A 16,213-nucleotide genomic window follows, 5' to 3' on the forward strand; every position below is an offset into this window, starting at 1 on the left:
ATTTCCCAAGGCCCTACATAGCCAAGACCTGGTGGCCAGTGAGCCAAGTCTGTAACCTGGTAACAAATTCAAATTTTTGTTTACATGTGTCCATCCCCTGGCAATCCCAAAGGATCTACATGATCCAAACACATTGCTCGACATGTATTCACACCTGAGATCACACCTAAAATCACACATCTAAGGTCATAATTAAGAGCTTTGCTAAGATCACAAATTCTTTGAATGTGTTTTATTAGTGATACTCAAAAACAGATAAATATTTTATGTTGAGTTTCACATAGAAAAATGCAGATCCAATTTTGACAGCATTAGAAGGCCTGAAGCAGAGGAAGCGATGGAAATGGAAACCTGATCAAGAATTTTTATAATTTTTATTTATTTATTAGAGGCAGAGTCTTGTGATATTTCTCAGGTGAGAGTGCAGTGGCTATTTACAAGCACAATCATAGCGCCCTGCAGTCTTAAAATTCTGGCCTCAAGAGATCTTCCCTCCTTAGCCACCTGAGCAGCTAGGACCATAAGTGCATGCCACCATGTGCCACTTCCTACCAAGAATTTTAAAAAATACTGGGGAGGCATTTACTACTACAGGCCATGGAATTGGCAGGTTGAGTTACTCGAACCCTTGAAAGCTGGGATTGACCAATGATGGAGATTTGGGGGAGTGGGGAGGCATGGCAGGGGAGTGGAGTCATTTAGATGACACCTGAAAAGCACAGGAGTAACAACCTTTTCAAATTTTGTTGATACTAAACAAACAACATACTTATTCCATTTAACCAGCGGAAACTACTAGTGACTTTTCCCATAAACAAGGTGTGACTCAGGCTCACCTGGCCTCTGAATTCCTTACCTGTGACTGCCACAGAGCTTCTTATAGGGGAGATTTGCCTCCACTTATGGAATTAATCTAAATGAGAAATCTGAGGACATAGCTCTACTAATTAGAAAACATGGAGACGTTCTTCTAACTGGACAAGTCTAAGCTTTTTGTTTGGCTCAGTTCTGTAACTGTTAGTAAACTGATAGCTATTTGCTCCTTAGCCACTGGTTACTCTTGGCAAAGAGAATAAGAGATTTATAGTCCTCTTGGCTAAATTCATCACAAATGAAATTAAATTACTCAGCTGGTTAGTAAGTTGTCAGGAAATTAGGTTTTATTGAACAAAATTTACTCATTAATTAATATTGAAACCTTCCCACCACTCCAGGTACCGGAACCAAAATCCTTTTCCTTAGCAACTGAATCTACAATGGTTTATAGGTCTGTGAGTGTATAAGTGTGTGTGTATGTGTGTGTGTGTGAGAGAGAGCGAGAGAGTGTGTGTGTGTGTGTTTGGATGAGCACCAGGTAAAGTCCTAAAACTATTTTAACAACATCAATTCACCGTACCCTGGGAACGTAAGAGGGACTCAGTAAACAGTTATGGGTTGGTTGGTTGAATATCATGTAAAGATGTAAAGTGTGCTTTTATCAGTGGCTTCTACATGTAATATGGGACAAGGAAGAAGAGGGAAAAATTGGAGGGTATATAAAACTTATATCTACCTACTTATATTAAAATGAAAACAGTGGAAGGATAAATGAAATTTTGTAATGGTTACCAATAAGAAAGAGAAGAAAAAGGAAAGGAACAGCAATAGAAGCCAGACTTCTCTGTGTTTGTTTTTAGAACCATGCCAATATTTTACCTAATTATGAAACCAAATTTATATTTAGAAAAACAATCCACTTATGAATGCTAAATGTTGTATCAATTAATTGTACTGAAGACTCATTTATACAATAACAAAACATAAAATAAATGAATGGGTAGATAGAGAAATGAGTGGATGAATAGGTATGTTATAAAGTAAATACAGTAAAATGTTAACTGTAGAATATAGTTATCTGAGTGTTCATTGTAACATACTCTCAACTCTTCTCTCTGCTTGACCATGTACAATAATAAAATGTTTGGATAAAGAGGGCAAATAGCAGTATCTAAAAAGTACACCAAACTGAGACAAATGATCCAAAATATATAGGGAATGGTGGATAAAATCACATAGGGAGGAAGGATTCCATGTGATTTTTAAATGCATTGTAATTTGACTCTATATTTTTAACAGGATATAGCTTATGGACAAAAATAACGTGGAACAAAACAAAATTCTTTTTTTTTTTGAGACAGCATCTTGCTCTGTCACCCAGGCTGGAGTGCAGTGGCATGATCTTAGTTCACTGTAATCTCTGCCTCCCATGTTCAAGTGATTCTCCTGCCTCAGCCTCCTGAGTTGCTGGGATTACAGGCAGGTGCCATCATGCCCAGCTAATTATTGTATTTTTAGTAGAGATGGTTTTTTGCCATGTTGGCCAGGCTATTCTCAAACCCCTGACCTCAGATGATTCTCTCACCTTGGCCTCCCCACAAAGTGCTGAAATTACAGGTATGAGCCACTGTGCCTGGCTGAAAAAACATTTCTTAAACTCTTCTCAGCACCATTCTGGAGGTGCTTTGTTCATTTTGTTTTTGAGAGATGGTTGTTAATGTATTATGTAATAGATCACATAAATAATTAAGTTGGTATTACTTAGAAAAGGAATGTTTACTTTGTGAGGAAAAATACACATATGTAATGTTGATTATGTTAAGTAAAAAAATCCTGTGTACCTAACTTTGTACATAACATATTTTATCTTCAAAATATATACACATTATCAAAGTCATTTTTCTGGTTTTAATATTGTACTACAGTTATATAAGATATCACTATTTGAGGAAGTTGGATGAAAAGTACACAGGATCTCTTCTGAAACTTCTTATGTCTATAGTTGCTTTAAAATATGCCTGAAATATTAAGAAAAAATTAACTGATAAAGTTCTAGTAGTACTTGAATAGGTTGCAGTAAACCAAATTGTGGGTCAAGGTGGGCTGAGTGGTATCCCAGAATGAGTGGTCTCTTGAAGATATTAGAGATGTAAAGAGCATTAGAAGATATGTAAATCATTGAACCATTTACAAAAAAAAATTCTGGAGTCCAAGTCCTTTTTCCATGGATATGAATGGAAGTAGTTTAGGAAAAATCTCAGAAGCCAAGAAAATAGTTTTCATAAAGTGGTCAAAACACTGAGAATTACATTCCTCAGAAAATAGACTATCGTTAAAAATATCTTTGTGATTGAATACATTCAAAAGAGTACATGACATGTAATTAGCAGAGATAATCCAATTGTTAAATAACTACAAGTTATAAAGAGAAATATCTGAAAACCTAACTTTTATGATTAACTGAAAAATCTAAGAAAAATCAAATGTGCAGGAAAGTGTAGATGGATTGATGGCTTCAGTCAAGCCTTTGGTTTTTATGAAAGCATCTTGTATGTCTTTCATGTCACTACAGTGCCTTCATTTAACTCTGATTACCAAAAACCCAGCACAGTAGCAATTTCTTCAGTACATACTGATGGAAAGGACTGCTGAGGAGACAGAGAAGCCCAAGGAAGTAGTACCACCTAGGGGCTGAATTTGTTTCTAACAAGAAATCAGCTTTTCATTAGGTAACCAGGACTAGATCCTATTCTACTTGGCCTTTAGCAAGCCGATAGGAGGTTTTAGACTACAAGAGATGACACTGGACAAGATAGGGGAAACTTGTATAGAGCCCATTCCTTAATAAGTCGTGATTGGATATTGGAGACCCTTCAGCAGAAATGGCTTAGCATCTGTCCAGACTATAATTAAAAAAAAAAAAACAAAAAAAAAACCAGAATAACATTTTTTTTCCATATCATCCTGTGAATCAAGAGGAGACTGAGGAGTTCATTACCCATTGTGTAGGTGAGGAAACAAGGCACAGAGTAATGAAAATTCTGAATCTGGGCCTCAAAGAACGGGAAGTGGGTATAGCAACTGAGTCCCATATCTCTTAGAGAATTTCAGACACACAACAGGCATGAGGGATAATCTAGGCCCTGGTTCCCAGCACAGGTCTACATCAAAATCACCTGAAGATTTATTTTTAATACTGAGCCAGGGGCCTATACCTAAGGATATGTTCAATTGGTCTGAGATGGGACTTGGCATTATTTTTGAAATCTACCTGGATAATTCTAAAGTGCAGTGAGGGTTGAGATCTGTCAATCTATACCAAATGACTTGTTTATCAGATATGGAAATTGAGATTCATAGAGGTGAAGCAGTTTATTACAACTGGTCAGTCCCTTGCAGAGCCCATCTTAGCCTAGACGCCTAGGAATGAACTCACAACCTAGTGCTGAAACTTCGTTTTCTGAAAGTTTTATTCTCTCTGGTTCCCATTTTCTTTTTTATCTGTACACACACACACACACACACACACACACACACACACACACACACAGGATCGACCTTTTCTTTCCTTAATGTTGTTCTATCCTATGTCCCTCATGGGTTTGTTTATCCCAAAGAGACACCAAGCAAGATTCTGAATACCTAATCAGCCTGGGCCAGAGCCTCATAGAACCAAGACTGCTGCCAAATTTACAGCAATGGCAAGATAAACATTTTGTTCACTTTTCTGCATGCTATCTGGTGCACTGACAAATTGAAACCCATTTTTTTTTCCATAAGAATTCCAAAGACCGCCGGGAGCAGTGGCTCACGCCTATAATCCCAGCACTTTGGGAGGCCGAGGCGGGTGGATCACTAGGTCAAGAGATCGAGACCATCCTGGTCAACAAGATTAAACCCCATCTCTACTAAAAATACAAAAATTAGCTGGGCATAGTGGTGCGCGCCTGTAGTCCCAGCTACTCAGGAGGCTGAGGCAGGAGAATTGCTTGAACCCAGGAGGCGGAGGTTGCGGTGAGCCGAGATCGTGCCATTGCACTCCAGTCTGGGTAACAACAGCGAAACTCCATCTCAAAAAAAAAGAATTCCAAAGACATCTTACTCCCTAAAAGGAGATGTTTTCTAATTCATCTATTTCAGTATTTGTTTATGGTTGATCTTGTATCTGAGTATATGACAAAACCTGACTTATTAATTCAGAATTTATTTGTGTAGAACTTTCTAACTAGTTGTTGAATTCTCGGTGGAAGCTTGCAGAATTGGTGAGAGCTGACATGGGAGATGAGCCTGAAAGGGAGTGGAGCAGAAACTGTTTCAGTCTGGCAGTGTGCCCAGTTAAGTGTTTCCTAGAGGAAAACATTCTTGCACCTGCTCCACCTCTGCTTCTTATTTTAAAAGACCAAGTACATAGCTTTCTTTTTTTAAGGAAGTATTGTTTTTCTTTATTACTGTGGCTGTTGTTATTATTATTTGAGACAGGGTCTCACTCTGTTGCCCAGGCTGGAGTGCAGTGGTGTGATCATGGCTCACTGCATCCTCTACCTCCTGGGCTCAAGTGAGCCTCCCACCTCAGTCTTTTGAGTAGCTGGGACCACAGACACACACCACCACACCCAGCTTTTTTTTTTTTTAGTTTTTTTGTAGAGTTGGGGGTCTCACTATGTTGTCCTGGCTGGTCTACAACTCCTGGGCTCAATTGATTCTCCCACCTCAGCCTTCCAAAATGCTGAGATTACAGGCATGAGCCAATGCACCTGGACAATAATTTTTTTATGGAGATGGAGTCTGGGTCTGTTGCCAGGCTGGAGTGCAGTGGAGCGATCTCCGCCCACTGCAACCTCCGCCTCCTGGGTTCAAGCAATTCCCCTGCCTCAGCCTCCTGGGTAACTGGGACTACAGGTGTGCACCACCACACCCGGCTAATTTTTTGTATTTTAGTAGAAACAGGGTTTCACCATGTTGGCCAGAATGGTCTCAATCTCCTGATCCACCTGCCTCAGCCTCCCAAAGTGCTGGAATTACAGGCCCTTTGCCCTCACTAGTAGAAGGCAGCTGCGCCAATCAACAAGGCAGAGGGCGCACTGAGTTGATACACTACTCTCTGTGGACAGCAGAGAGAAGAGAGCACATGCCCTCTGGGGCCTTGGTGTCACAGGCACCCCACCTGGACACTGCCACAGAAAGTTCACTGCTGCCAGATTGGCTGGTTCCTGCACTTATTCTTGCTAAAGCCGCAGGTTCCTGCACTTGATAACTTCAGTTCCTGCAGTCATTCACTCACCTGCTCCTTCCTGCAAGGCATTGAGCAGGATGGGCGGAGTAAACAAGGCACTCCTGCCATGAGTCCTGTGAAGGAGTCAAGAAAATATCCTACATTGTTAGTAAGACACACAACTGCTCAGAGTGAAAACGCCTTTGCAAAAATCGTATCAGTGAGAAAAATTATAAAAGTAAGCTGAACTAGCCCACCCCCACCATCTCAGTTTTTTTCCCAATTATTTCTGGGGTTTTGGGCTGAGTCAACTTTGAAAGACATTCAAGCTATAGTTTAATGATAATAGGCCTTACCAAAACTTAACCACTTTTGTAAAATTAGTGAAAGTCTGTCTAGCTGAGGGAGGAGAGGAGTCTGAATTTGCTAAGGCATAGATATAGATCACCAAACATTCCTGAAAATAACATCACTATTGTAGATTGGCCTTTTGAGATATCTTTTTAGGGTTTGTTTGCACGTCTGACACCCATGGCTTCGCCAGACCCCACCAACCCCACTGCTGTGACCCCACCCAGAAGCTATTCAGTGTGCTGGGGACAGCTTCCACCCTCTATAATTTCATCTCCACCCTAACCAATCAACAGCAAAACTACCCGCCCCCACCCTCAACCCCCGAGCTTTGGAGGAGATGATTTAAGTACTAACAGCTTCTCCTACGGTAGCATGGCCAGCCTCATGTCTATTGAACTTTTTTTTATGCAATGGGCAGGAAGAATCCCTTCGACAAGTACAAGAGAATGGCAGTAAATTTAGGCTAAGACTCCTGTTCAGAGACTTACAGAATTTCATGTCATGAAATGAACAATCTCTGGTGCCAGATGAGCAAAATGCAGCTGGGGTGGCATTACTTCTGAAAGTTCACATGGCCAATTTTCATAGGTCTGGCTCTAGGTTCAGTGGACTCTGCACTAACATCGCCTAGCTTCCAGTTTTCTGCAAGATCTGGAGAGAGAAATTAGCACATCAGTAAAACAGATTGCACCAGCCTCTTTCAGTTATTTTATCAACAGAGAACAAAGAAATCAATCACTGTTCTAATTTCATTTCCACGCCCCCAGCAGGAATTCACTAGCTTTAGTTTCACTTTCTACTTTCGGTTTCCCTCAAGGTTTCCAGTTTGCAAGGACACACCCACAGCTTACACCATTTGTTGCTGTTTAGCTCCCTTATATAACCCTGTCTTGGGGTTTAAACTTCACTGAAAATCCACAAGACAGAATAGCCGGATCTCAGAGGAACCTGGCTAATCAAAACACTGCAGAACAGCTGCCTAATTCACAGCAATCATGAGGTAAGGATTTCTTTGCTTCTCTGCCATAATGTCTAAAGTTTTTGAAAAAATGGTAATTAAATGCAATTTTAACAGGTTTGATCTCAGTGAGGTCAGGTGTTCTAATTTCTCGATTTGAGTATCTGCTTATGGACTGAATGTGTGCATGCATGTGTGTGCACATTCACACATACATACATTATTGAATTAATGGATTTTTATTTTTGTTAGCATGAACTTGAGGAAGCTTACCTCATGCTATAGCCCAATGAAGGGGAGGGAAATGGGAAAAGTTTTGCAGGAAGGGAGAAAAATGATCCCAATCTCAGAGTGAGACACCATCTCAAAAAGAAAAAAAAAAATACTAATTTGTAAATTTCCCCCTCAGCGCTCCAGTGGGCAAAATTCTGAAGGGGTAAAATTCCAGAAAATGCACATTACAGGCCTATGATCAACCTTCCTTTGTAAACAGATGGAGTTGGTACTGATAATTTAAATAATAACAATGATCAATGTTATGGTAGTTATCACTTCCTGAATGCTTATTAAGTGCTAGCCTGGCTTCTAAAAGTATTATGTAAATTATTGCATTTAATTTTCAAAAGATACTTATGAGTCTTGCATCGTGTAACAATGGGGATAGACTCTGAGAAATGTAGTTGTTAGGCAATTTCATCATTTTGCAAACATCAAACCTAGATGGTATAGCGTTTACTACACATCGAGGCTACAAACCTGAGCAGCATGTTTGTTTGCTTATCTAAACATATTTAAATGTAGAAATGGTACAGTACAAATATGGTATTAAAATCTCATAGGACCACCGCCAACTATGTGGTCCTTCATGGACTAAAATATAATTATGCAATGCATGGCTGTATGATCCTGATTTTGCAATAAGGAATCTTAAATTTAGAAATGTTAAGATCACACAGACAATAAGTGGTAGCTTTGAGATATGGACCAGGATCTCTACATTCAATGATATTTCATTAAACCTTTAAATCAATGTTTCCCAAAAGGTGCCAGTGGGGGCTCATGAGATTATTTCAGATGGCAAACTAATTTGCTTTTATGTTTTCCTGCTTTTATGTTTATGTCAACATGTACTACAGAAAAAAATATGTGTGTGTGTATATATATATAATTTGTAGAATTTTATTCAGGTTAGCAATGTGTTTTTTTATTATGATAAAATACATGTAAAATAAAATTTACCATTTTAATGAATTTAAAGTATACAATTTAGTAGTATTTAGAATATTCATGATACTACTATGCAATCATCATCACTATCTAGTTCAAGAATATTTTTCTCACTATGTGGAGAAACTTTATACCCATTAAGTAGTTTCTCTCTACTCACCCCTTTCCTCAGGCCCCAACAACTGTTAATCTGCTTTCTGTCTCTATGAATTTGCCTATTGTGGATATTTCATATAAATGGAAACACATACTATGTGGCTATATTGGATTCTTATCTTTTTATACTTCCTAAGCATCCATTTTTTAATATTAAGTCAAACTTTCTCATACCAGAAGCAGGGTTCAGTCACCCTTGACACAGTTTCTCATTCTCCACCTTTCTCCAGTTCCTCAATGTGAGTGATCCAGATATCCGCTTTATATGACTACTTTCTGGTGACCACTTTCCTATAGCATAGCAGGGTATGACCTATTTGATTTGCCCCACTGACCCCACCCCGACCTCACGTGGACCAGGCAGATGTGCTATAGTAACCATGTCTCAGTCACAGCATGACCCCTTGGCAAAACTTCCACCTGCTTGCTTTAAACCCACCAATTAGAACTCTCTGCAGGAAACTCACCTAGGTACCGCCCTGGCCTCCCTTAAACGCTTGGGCCCACGTTCCCCACTCGCTGGTTGAGCATGCATGTCCTCAGTGGTTTCCCTCTTTCCCATCGGCCCTGCAAGGCATATTGCCCTCTTCTCTCTAGATCTGTAAGTAATAAGCTGCTTCTGTTATTTCACATGCTTTCTTTTTTCAGTTGCCTCCTTTGTATCTCACCTGACCAACACACTCAAACCCAATTTGTTTCCAGGTCATGGCTTTCCAAGAGCATGGCTATCTTGGTAGACATAAACTAAACATAGGTCAGGCAAGAGCCACAAGGGCATCTGCCAGGTATAAACAAGTTTCCTATAAGAGGGAGCACCTAGACATAGATCACACACTTAGGCATTAGGCTGCTCATCAAAATAATTATCCCAATAAAGGCACATTGTAAATATCCATGAGCAAATACCCTGGAGCTCTTTTAAGGCAGGACTGTAGATTACAGCCACTCTCATGAGAAAGACCTCAAGACCAAATTAGGAGAAAAAAAAACTCTAACAGTGACTTTTTGGATCAGTTTTTCTCATTTAGTGTAGTGTTGTCAAAGTTTATCCATGTTATGTCATGTATCAGTACTTTGTTCCTTTTTATGGCTACATAATATTCCACTTCATATATTACATTTTTCTTCTGTCCATCAGTTGATGAACATTTGAGTTGTTTTCATTTTTTGGCTATTATGAATAGTGCTGCTATGAATATCTGTGTGCAAGTTTTTATCTGAACACCTGTTTTTAATTATTTCAAATATATATCCAGGTGTGGAACATACCCAGAGATGTATACCCAGGAGTGTGTCATATGATAATACTATGTTTAACTTATTAAGCGACCACCACATTGTTTTTCACAGCAGCTGCATCATTTTACATTCCCACCAGCAATGTATGAAGGTTTCAATTTCTCATCCTTGTTGTCTTAGTTCTTTTTGTGTTGCTACAGAAGAATACCTAAGGCTGGGCAATTTAGCAAGAAAAGAGGTTTATTTAGCTCACAGTTCTGCAGGCTATACAAAAAGTATGGTGGTGACATCTTCTGAGCTTCTGGTGAGGGCTTTGGTGCTATGTCAAAACACGCTGGAGAAGGTCAAAGGGGCAGCACATACAAAGAGGGACTAAACCCAGGAGGCATCCCTGTGTTATAACAACCTATACTCCAAGGATTAATCCATTCCCCTAAGAACGAATCCAGTCTCATGAGAATGAGAATTTACTCACTACTCCTAGAATGGTACCAGGTCATTCATGAGAGATCTACCTCTATGAGATAGATCTCATCACACTAGGCCCTACCTCCAAAATTGTGACACTAGAGATCAAATTTCAATAGGAGATTTGCTGGGGACAATTGAACTGTATCCAAACCAGAGCACTTGTCCACACTTGTTCACTTATTTTCCCTTTTTAAAATTATTATTATATCCAAGTTACTGGGTAAAAAGTGATATGGTTTCAGTTAACGTTTTTTTCTAGTGGCTAATGATGTTGAGCATCTTTTCATGTGTTTGCTAGTGCTTTGTGATTCTTCTTTGGAGAATTGTCTACTCAAGTCCTTTTCCCATTTTTAAGTTGGGTTGCTTGTCTTTTTGTTGATCAACTATAAGTGTACTTATGTATATTTCTCCATACATGAGTAATTACAGACAAATATATAAGAATTTGGCTCTTTAGAAAATAAAAATAGGGTCATGTTTCAGACACTTCTTTACAATTCGCTTTTCTTGATTAACTGTATATTATGAAAGTTCTTCCAACTCAACGAGTTTTGATCTAATTCATGCAGTCTACTGGCTTCATAATATTCTATGGTATAGATATACCGTAATTTAACCATTCCCTATTAATATTTCCAGTTTGTTGCTAATATATACAGTGTTGGTAATGAATATTCTTGAGCATACATCCTTATGTACCAGTCGTTTTTTTTTCTGGGAGATAGATTCCAAGGAGTGGAATTACTTTGTTGAAGGAAATCAATTTTTTCAATTTTAATGACTATCATCAGATTGATCTTGAAGGCCATAATAATTCATGGCTTCAGAAATTGTATCCTTATCCATTTAAACTCTTGCCAATCTGCGTGGAATAAAGTTGAAAATTATTGCTTCTTTAATTTGCATTTCTCTAATGGCTAGAGGCTTAGAGCATCTTTTTTCTTTTTATAGAGACAGGGTCTTGCTATGTTGCCCAGACTGATATTAAACATCTGGCCTCAAGCAACTCTCCTGCCTTGGCCTCCCAAAGTGCTAGGATTATAGGCATGAGCCACTGTGCCCATCCAGAGCATATTTTTTCATGTTTATTAGCCATTTATATTTGCTCTTCTACAAATTATATATTCATATCCATTTCTGTCAGTCTGTTGAACTATACCAATTTGCAAAAAACTTTATATATTATAGATGAGAATCTTCTCCATATTACAAACATTTTCCACATTTTTATTATTTTTCTATTTACCTTGTTTAGAGCATCTTTGCCATAAATAAATCATACATTGTTTTATTATGGTAAAATATATATAACATAAAATTCACCATTTTAACCATTTTTAAGTGTACAGTTCTATGACATTAAATACATTTACTTTGTTATGCAACTGTGACCACCATCTCTCTCCAGAAATTCTTCATCTTCCTAAACTGAAACTCTGTATTCATTAAACAATAATTTCCTATTCCCTCCTCTCCTAGTGTTGGGGGATCGGTCAGAGTGGTGGGAAAAACTATAGGGAAAGTACGCAAACCTTCTGAAAGGTTGGAAGGTTCTGCAGAACCCCAGGGGAGAATAGCTGAAGGCATCTGTTCTATAATCCTGAAGCAGAGGGCAAGGAGTAGACTCAATGGAGTTTAGGGGAATTTATCTTAAACAGGCTTGTCTACTTATATTCACCAGGAACTGACCTTTGATCATCTGCAAACCTGTCCGTTCCCTGAAAGTGGAACAATAAATGTTAATTACCTACAGGTTGTGATGGCTCCAGGTTTTTGGCATTGTGCCTGCACTGAACAAAAGCAAGCAGCTCCAGCTTCTCAGGGCTGTTCTCTGGCCATTCGAGCCAGGCAGTCACCTAGCTGCTCTTACACTACATACCTGTGTCTGAGTACTCATTTCATCCATCAGCCAGGGTCTGTGGGACAGACCCAACACCCCAGTCCCTGGTAATCACTATTCTGCTTTCTGTCTTTATAAAAGTGGCTACTCTGTGTGCCTTAAATAAATTGAATCATACAGTAATTGTCCTTTTGTGACTGGCTTATTTCACTTGGCATAATATCTTCAAGATTGATCCATGTTGTAACATGTATCAGAATGTCTTTTTTAAAGCTGAATATTCCATTGTATGTATATACCACATTTTGTTTATCCATTCATCCATTAATGGACACTTACGTTGCTCCTACCTTTTGCTATGTGAATAATGGTGCTATGAATATGGTCATATAAATATCTGCTTGAGTTCCTGCTTTTGGGTATAAAACCAAAAGTGGAATTGCTGGATCAAATGGTAATTCTATGGTTAATTTTTCTGAGGAATTACCATAACATTTTTCACAGCACTTGCCTCTTTTTACATTCTTACCAACAGTGCACAAGTGTTTCAATTTCTCTACATCCTCACCATATTTGTGGTCTCATAGGTTTACTCATATGAAAAAATGACATAGCACTATACAAAAGCATTGTTTTATCAACATCAATTTTCTAGTTTTGAACTTCTGATTATAGTTGTGTAAGATATAATCATTGCAGAAATTGGGTGAAGGATTCATTGGATCTCTGTACTGCCTTTGCAACTTTCCGTGAATCTATAATTATTTTCAAGTTAAAAAAAAAAACCCTGATCAAATATTATCTCTTTCATGTGGCCTTAATTTGTTGTGTTACATGCAGAGTAAGGTTCTAAAGTCAATGTTTCCTAAGGCTCTGCATTTCTAACTGACCTCTGTCCTAATTATCTTAATATTAAAATAAGAAACTCTTATACTCTTATATAACATATAATATGCTCTAAATGCTTTATGCATATAAGTTTATTAATCCTCACCAAACCCAGGGTGATAAATACTATCATTATCTCCTTTTTACAGATGGGACTCTTTAAGAACAGAATAGTTATTTGGCTGGAAATTGCTCTAGCCAGCACATGAAGCTAAGCAAACTACATCGACAGTCCATAAATAACTTAAAAATACATGAACTTTAATGAAATCTAAGTAAATGTAATCCTCTCAAGGAGAAGCACTAAAATACAAGGTATTTTATCTGTTTTTTTATTCTTTTGGCTGTTCCTTACCTAACAAAGAAAATCTATTTTTTTTTCACAGTACAAATGCTGATGATTATCAGGTCAAGGATAGTCTGGAGCAGTTGAGATGTCACTTTACATGGGAGTTATCAATTGATGACGATGAAATGCCCGATTTAGAAAACAGAGTCTTGGACCAGATTGAATTCCTAGACACCAAATACAATGTGGGAATACACAACCTGCTAGCCTATGTGAAACACCTGAAAGGCCAGAATGAGGAAGCCCTGGAGAGCTTAAAAGAAGCTGAAGAGTTAATCCAGAAAGAACATGCCAACCAAGTAGATATGAGAAGTCTGGTGACCTGGGGCAACTTTGCCTGGGTGTATTACCACATGGGTAAACTGGCAGAAGCCCAGACTTACCTGGACAAGGTGGAAAACATTTGCAAGAAGTTTTCAAATCCCTTCCGTTATAGAATGGAATGTCCAGAAATAGACTGTGAGGAAGGATGGGCCTTGCTGAAGTGTGGAGGAAAGAATTATGAACGGGCCAAGGCCTGCTTTGAAAAGGTTCTTGAAGTGGACCCTGAAAACCCTGAATCCAGTGCTGGGTATGCGATCTCTACCTATCGCCTGGATGGCTTTAAATTGGCAACAAAAGATCACAAGCCATTTTCTTTGCTTCCCCTAAGGCAGGCTGTCAGTCTAAATCCAGACAATGGATATATTAAGGTTCTTCTTGCCCTGAAGCTTCAGGATGAAGGACAGGAAGCTGAAGGAGAAAAGTACGTTGAAGAAGCTCTGACCAGTATGTCTTCACAGACCTATGTCTTTCGATATGCAGCCAAGTTTTACCGAAGAAAAGGCTCTGTGGATAAAGCTCTTCAGCTCTTAAAAATGGCCTTGCAGGCAACACCCACTTCTGCCTTTCTGCATCACCAGATAGGGCTTTGCTACAAAGCACAAGTAATCCAAATCAAGGAAGCTGCAAAAGGGCAGCCTAGAGGGCAGAACAGAGAAAGGGTAGACAAAATGATAAGATCAGCCATATTTTATTTTGAATCTGCAGTGGAAAAAAAGCCCACATTTGAAGTGGCTCATCTAGACCTCGCAAGAATGTATATAGACGCGGGCAATCACAGGAAAGCTGAAGAAATTTTTCAAAAACTGTTACGCATGAACCCAGTGGTAGAAGAAACAATGCAAGAAATACATTTGAACTATGGTCGCTTTCAGGAATATCAAAAGAAATCTGAGGTCAATGCAATTATCCATTATTTAAAAGCTATAAAAATAGAACAGGCATCAGTTGCAAGGGATAAAAGTATCTATTCTTTAGAGAAATTGGTTTTAAGGAAACATCAGAGAAATGCATTAGACCTGGAAAACTTGAGCCTCCTCGGGTTTGTCAACAAATTGAAAGGAAATCTGAATGAAGCCCTGGAGTACTATGAGCGGGCCCTGAGACTGGCTGCTGACTTTGAGAACTCTGTGGGACAATGTCCTTAGGCACCTGAATATCAGCCACTTTCACATTTCATTTGTTTTTATGCTAACATGTACTAATCATCTTTTCTGCTTACTCTTTTCAGAAACATTATAATTTACTGTAATGATGTAATTCTTGAACAATTACTCAAATCTGATAAAATATTAGTCGCATTCAACAATTAGTGAAACAGAATGTGTGTGTGCATGTAGGAAAGAGAAACCATTTGTATGAGTGCTATTTAGTAGAGAAAAAATATTAGGTAACTTTGTAGGAAATAAAATACTGCACTTAATTAAACTAAATGTTTGATTCATTCATTTTATTGCGAAATAAAATTCTTAGCTCCTTTACCAACAGAACGGACCCTCTCTTCTTTCTGGGGTCAAGGAGACCCCAGAAACCTTAAAAACTAAGTTTCCCAACCATGACAAGATGAGAGATCAGTCATACTTCATTATATTCCCTCCCTTGCTAACTGCCATTGGACTTCTTTCCCTGAGTTAAACAGAAACCCCTGGAAAGCAAAGAACAGAACACTCACTCCTTGGCTGACTTCACCTAGCACCATAGCCAGACTCTCCTCCCCTCTCGTGGTTTCCACAAGACAACTGACCAGCCTTCCCTCCTAATAAGTGACCACCTCCCACAGACTGGTTCTGGCCAGTCCACAGAGGCTGCACACAGGTTGCTTCTATTTCCTCTGTTTCACCTTTTGACATATAAAGCCTATTTTCCTGCATTATAATGTTAAGTCTCCACCACAAAGTGAACACAGAATGCATGTAACATACATGTTTGCATACCACGCTTGTGTGACTGCCCCTCATGAATATTCACAGCCCTCCACACCCTGTTAAATGTGTATGTCTAGACAATCCATTAAGCATAAAACTTCTGTAGTACCCTCCCTCCCTCCAAGGGCCTGCTTTTGGTTGCTGTGAGAGGCTTTGCTTCCCAGGCTGCAGGTTGTGGGAGAAGAGGCTACAGTGGCTCACACCTGTAATCCCAGCACTTCGGGAGGTCAAGGTAGGCACATCACCTGAACCAAGAGTTTAACAGCAGTCTGGGCAATCGCAAAACCAACCATCTCTACAAAAAAATGTAAAAACTTAGCTGGATGTAGTGGCATTTGCCTGTAGCTCCAGTTCCAGCTACTCAGGATTGCTGGAACCGCGGAGTTTGAGGCTGCAGTGAGTCAAGATTGTGCCACTGCACTCCATTCTGGGTAATAGAATGAGACCCTGCCTCAAA

The 16,213-nt window shown here is 39.0% G+C and overlaps 1 protein-coding gene across 1 annotated transcript; it reads left to right on the forward strand.

Moving 5' to 3' along the window:
* The first annotated feature begins 7,288 nt into the window (after positions 1 to 7,288).
* Positions 7,289 to 15,259, forward strand: LOC100406756 (antiviral innate immune response effector IFIT1). The gene is made up of 2 exons (XM_002756386.7): positions 7,289 to 7,382; positions 13,548 to 15,259. Exons 1-2 carry the CDS (start codon positions 7,378 to 7,380, stop codon positions 14,977 to 14,979), a joined length of 1,437 nt encoding a protein of 478 aa, XP_002756432.1. The 5' UTR covers positions 7,289 to 7,377; the 3' UTR covers positions 14,980 to 15,259.
* Positions 15,260 to 16,213: the final 954 nt, after the last annotated feature.

Source organism: Callithrix jacchus, chromosome 12 (assembly GCF_049354715.1).
Source record: "Callithrix jacchus isolate 240 chromosome 12, calJac240_pri, whole genome shotgun sequence".
Taxonomy (NCBI): Eukaryota; Metazoa; Chordata; class Mammalia; order Primates; family Cebidae; genus Callithrix; species Callithrix jacchus.